Source organism: Typopeltis vanoorti, chromosome 14, assembly GCF_054136105.1.
Source record: "Typopeltis vanoorti isolate ZY-2024b chromosome 14, IOZ_Tvanoo_1.0, whole genome shotgun sequence".
NCBI classification, from domain to species: domain Eukaryota; kingdom Metazoa; phylum Arthropoda; class Arachnida; order Uropygi; family Thelyphonidae; genus Typopeltis; species Typopeltis vanoorti.
Genome location: NC_143562.1, coordinates 49,538,698 through 49,544,697, shown reverse-complemented (window position 1 = coordinate 49,544,697; position 6,000 = coordinate 49,538,698). Strand labels below are relative to the sequence as shown.

General features: G+C 33.9%; 1 protein-coding gene across 1 annotated transcript in view; it reads left to right on the top strand.

The window, feature by feature from the left end:
• The first annotated feature begins 2,474 nt into the window (after window positions 1-2,474).
• The window catches only part of LOC150099445 (cytochrome P450 4c3-like), a 161,695-nt gene continuing 158,169 nt past the window's right edge, over window positions 2,475-6,000 (top strand). The window contains exon 1 of the mRNA XM_090404357.1: window positions 2,475-2,562. Coding sequence (XP_090260483.1) covers window positions 2,475-2,562 — 88 coding nt within the window. The remainder of the gene's footprint in view (window positions 2,563-6,000) is intronic.

The window sequence follows — 6,000 nt, the reverse complement described above, 5'->3', positions numbered from 1 at the left end:
AGTATATTTTGGCATAGTGCTTTGTATATTAGTGTTTTTAGGCGTATGGGAACTATGTATTTTCCCGTAGAGTTTGCCACTTATTGTTCGGCTTAATAATAATAATAATAATAATAATAATAATAATAATAATAATAATAATAATAATAATAATATTTTAATGAAGTATTTGCTAAAGTGTGCAAACATAAGTACACACGTTTACTCACAGAGTGTGATGATAATCATTACCATACCTTATCTTTGCAAATGAGATATTCTCAACAACACATTAAAAGCTGGAAAGCTGATACCATCTCTCTCTGAAAGTTATTTGTGAGAAGAAAACCAAAATGTTGATTATGATTGTCAGTTATAAATAATCTTCTTAAAGGTGAATTTCATTTCATTTTTTTTTTTTTCAAAAAATGACATACCCAGATTCTCTATTCTACTTACTTGAAGAAAACATGAAAACTGTTTTAAATGAGTAGTAATCCCACAATCATAATTCAGCACACTTGTTCTTTCTTCGGTAATGGCTGATCAACTGAGCCTTTGTAACTTGCTTGTTATCGACTGTGCCTATTTACTGGTAAAATGTGGTTTCGTTTCCGTGTAGTGATGCAAAGAAATTTCAGAAATGCTCTAAAAGTGAAGGATTGAAATGACCAAATAAATGTTGCTTCAAAATCTTTCGCATCAAACACTGAATCGGCTTACCATTGTCGACTGTGGTGAGGAGAATCAAATTAGCGCTGGGCTACTAAAAGACCTCAGCGCTGATTTGATGTCGATTAAAAGTTTCAACTTCAACGGGGTCCTTTTTTCTCATAAGAAAGATATCACTTCATTTCCTTTAGTCTTGTAGTATTCAGATCTTCTAATTTTCTCTTCCGTTCCTGATTACATATCTAGCCTTTGTTGGTATAAAAACATTACTTTCAAAACCTCTTTCTTCGAAAAAAAAAGAGAAACTTTGCATTATTTTTGCATTACTGCATTACTTTTCCTACTTTTGTACCAATTCTAAAACTCGTGCAATGTTAATGTTAAACTCGTTGGTAATGTTAAACTCGTTGGTAATGTTAAACTCTCCTGTAAGAGCTCCATTCTTTCTGGTCCAAATTTCAATGGAATACATTTTCTTTCAACCAGACACATTTTTTACGTTCTTTAATAAACAGAGTAAGGGTTCAAATATAACTTCAAGTAGAGAATTTTTTATGTGGTTATCACCCACGAAAGCTTATTACTAAACCTATAGTACATTGGTGCCTGGGTGTGCTAAGGATGGTTTTCCATTTTTATCAATTTTATATATTTTTTTTTAATTTATTATTTACTTTTACATTGTCCGGAAACCCTGCTCTAGAGTCCAACCATGAAACGTTTTCAGCCGCTTCAGGCCTTCAATAAGCGGGACGGTGGTCTCACACCAAGCGAAGAAATTCATCTTCCTTATAAAAACACCATGATCACATATATTAATTCACTTCCTTGACGATTTCAAGGAAACAGGATACCAATGTCCTTTTGGAAGAAGAGGATGCTATAAAACTGAAGAACCTGTATCATAAAAGGCTAGGATGGAGTGCCATCCTGGAAACAAGGTGCGATCTCGATGGAGATGAGGATTTTCAAAGGAAATTGAATAGACCAAAGGTTTTTATTGAGTAAAAAAAGGCAAAATGCGCATTTCTATGTATTTAGAGTAATTAGATTGTGTTCTCTCTTCCTTGGTAGAGAGAAAACAATCTAATTTGCATTTTCTAATTTTACGCAGATCAGTCAACACTGATCTGCGTAAAAACAATCTTTTACGCAGATCAGTGTTGACGTCTTTTGAGTTATGTGAACACTCCAAAGATATCGTTTGTGAATAGGGTTGTATATAGGAGAGGGAAGGTCGTTTACGCGTATAAGAAAATTATTTCTTATACGCGTAGAAGAAGATATACGTGTAAAAGAAAATACATTTATCAAACACTGGTGAAAGACCAGGGTTTGAAATACACGTACATTAATAGAAATGTACGAAAACGTCATTCTCACTTAAATGGAACACTTTTCCTTTTTCACTCAAGAAATAAAACATAACATTTCTTTAGAATCCTTCGATGTCAAACGTTATCAAATATGTTGGAAATATGAACAACAGCATTTTCGTTTCTCCAAATCAGTCTATAGCACTCGTAATGCGGTCATGGAGTAGAGAAGGGTAACTCTATGGGGTGGGGTGTCATTGGCGGAATCCATACACTTTGCCACTTGCCACGTAAGTTCTCCATATTCTAAAGAAGTTTGGTTGTGGAAAAAGAAAAATATCTTTCCATATATATTGTCAACGTTATAATTATATTACGAATAGTGATACGTCTTTTCTTTACAGTTCAGATGAAAAATATAGGACCAGAAGAAAGATAACGATTTCCGCATTCCACTTTAAAAGTCATGAAGGCTTCCTTGAAATATTTAACGAGCAATCGCGCACTATGATTGAAATGTTAAAACTCTCTGCTAAGAAAGAGTGGACTGATATCATTCCGGTAGTCAATGCTTTTACGTTGGATGTTTTTTGTGGTAAGTATAGTTATTTGGCTTGTCGAAGCAAAATTCAAAATTCAAATTCAGGGTTTAGGAAAACTCTGTTAAAATTCTGACTCTTAATTAGTATGCATCAGCGATATCTACAAATCACATCTTTATGCTGTGATTTGTGAAAAAGTACTTATTCGTTATGTAATTCTCCACATGGTGTGTAATTCGTGGTGTAATTCTCCAGTTCTCCAAATGTTTCAACATTTGGAGAAATGGAGAATTATTTTAATATTTATATTATGTAGAGCATTTTATCTGTAGTATTTTGAATTATTTTAACAGTTCATTAGGGGCGCGTAAGTGGCATGCTCTATAAGTGGAAGGAGACCTTCATGCAATATTTTAATCAATGAGGAGAATCGACCATGGCTTCTGACCTAATGTCCAATCCTCACCTTGTCGTAGTACACCCTGTTAGGTATCTACCCGGATGCTAAACGAACAAGGATGGGCTGGTAATTTGCCATATAGCGGATCAAATTGTATTCTTATTGGCTTAAACCACAATGCATAATGATGACACAATATGACAGAATTTCATGCCAGTTGGACTTCGCCAGGTTAAACAAGGCTCCCATTGATTTTTTCACGGAAGCAGAAGAAACAACGCAAAGTTAGGTAACAAAACAAATCCCGGAATATATTCCAAATCGTCATCATCGGAATCAAGATCGGTACTATCATCGTAAGAAGCACCAATATAAAATAAAAGAAACTTGTAGAAGAAATGGATAAGGAGCAGATCGACACAATAGGTCGTGATTGAAACAAAGAAGACAACAATAAGTGAGAAATCTTTGTAAGCAACAAATACAAGATGCTATATTCCTGCAATATCACTCGGGGAAAAGAACGGGTAACTTTAGTATTCAACAGTAAATACGAAGCTGATCGTCTTGAAAGGCAGCCGATATCAAGTAGAGTTATGTTAGCTAATATCAGAATGAGGAACTGAACAATTAAAATTCGTTTAATTGCTTATAAGTCCTACCGATGAAGAGGGATGTTTTCATGCACTAATGAAGGCAGTGTGCTCAATGAAAAGAGTAAAAGCTGGTCCTTGTCGGAGATCTAAAGAACACAGTACGAAATGGTTAAGAGACATGCATAAATATTTGGAAAACAACTAGAGAAAAGTGCAAAGCTAATAATAACGGTAAATGACTGCTTGATTTCTGTTCAGGACAAGGATTAATTATTACTATCACTAAGATCACAAAGAGAGAAGATGCAAGAAATAAGTGTCATTGACAATGCTATTGTTGATAGTGTTATTTTCCTACTAGTTCAAAACCCAATTATTTTAATGGCTAATATAACCTATTTTCGTTTAGGGGTGCCCCCTTTTTTACAATGTCATTGGCTCTTTACCTAAAATTATGGGGCATTTCTGAAATGTTATAAAACTAATATATGAAGGATAACAAAATAGGAGCAATTTTAGACATACCTCTTTGGATGTTGTTTTCTGACTCCTAATTTATTAAGGAGACAGAAAACAACAACCAAAAAGACATGTCCAAAATTTCTCCTATTTTGTGTTTTAAAAAAATTTAAAAAACTGGTTTTTTATGAAACCTTTTTTTCCAAAAAAGTTTTCATAAAAAACCAGTTTTTAAAAATTTTTTTTTCCAAAAACGTTATCAATATCAATTGGAGGTGACATCACTAAAAGATATCCGCAAACGATGAGCTCACTCATCTCCACTAGGCTGAGCAGACATCTTCTGGAGGAGAGGGGTTGGTGAGAGACTAGGATGATGGGGTTAGGTGCGGGGGCATTGCAGGGAAGACATCTGTCACCCTCTGTGATATCACAGTATGCGAGACATATGTTCCCCAGAAATATCCAAACACATGACGACATTGTTGTCACGTTTTGTTTGGCTATGGAATTGTGGGTGATGTTTTTGAGATAAGATATCTTGGAATTTTCCCAGGGTGACACACATCCGTCATTGTCGTCATGGTTTATCCAACACCATGTAGAAACATGTCCATGAATCATCTGCGCAAAAGTTTCATTTTGGAAGGAACGGTCAGGGTTAAGGGTCAGGTAAACAGTACTATAAGGAAAAATAAACGAGTCAAGTGTCTTTGCAGTTACGACAATTCGTTCATCCTGTGAAGTTATCGTATTATGTTGCGGCGATTGGTATCCAGGAAAGTAAAGTAAGGTAAAATAATGGGTGATCCACAAAAGTCATTGAAATTTTCTTTCTTCAGGAAAATAGCACGAGACAAAACTCTTCACCAAGCTCTAAAAGGATGGAAACCGATTATTATTTTAGAAAACACGTACATTGTGATGTATTTATCCCCGACCACTTGGGAAAAATTACACAGGAAGTGGTCTGATATCCTCGGCTACTTGCAAAGAAGAGTTGACTACGAAATGGACCTCGGTGAGTGTTATATTCTGAAATGCCAAGATGGGGAACTAATACTTGATGATACAGGAGCTGATGGAAGTAAGGTTTTTCTATTAGTTGTGAAGAAGCTGAGAGATTTTCACCAAAAATGTACGACATTGATAATCATTTACTGTTTTTGGAAACTGAATTACTATCTGTTCGTATTATGGGAAATATTATCGCTCAACATTTAAATTCATCAATGGTAAAATTAGACTTTCAAGATTTTATCCAATTCGATAAAGATTCTTTATTTTGGTACATTTACGAACATTTTACAAAAACTGTTTGTGTATATTTGGTGACAAAAGAATACACAGAATGTTTAGTGAGGCATGGTGTCATTTCCAGACTGACATAATATCAAACGTATTTAAGTGTGGTTACCATGGTATCTGATTTAAAAATTCTTTTGCGTGACCAGCTATTTTGATGTAATGTAACCAAGAAACAGTGAGTAACAAAAATTTTATTCATTGAACTCTTTGGAAAATGTTAAGAGTCTAAACTAAATATTGTGAAATATTTTTAGGTAATTACATGTTTCGAATTTTTCTCAGTGAATATACTTGTAAATAGTATTTCAGCAAAATAGAATGTGCATTTGTAAACTTAAATGAACAAAGGTGTGTGTTTTTGTTGTTGTGTTTTTCCACAGTGAATTTTTACTCAGTTATTCTGATTAGATCTTGATATTTAAATCCACAACTTTATATCTTAATGGAATTCTGTTTAATTATTTTAAAAAAATCACAACTGTGAAATTAATGCCAAGACAGGAAAAAAAAGTGTTGAAAATGAATATCCATGTATTGATTATTTTAGAAATTGTCTAATGCTACCTATTGACATTATTTGAGTTATCTGAAAACAAATCGTTCACATAATCGAAAAAATCCGAACTGTTAGAATTTGGTTATTTTACAGAGAGAGAGATAGAGAGAAAGAGAGAATCACCTAATTAAACCAACAAAACGTGACTTTAACACTTCTTTAAAGTTTGGCA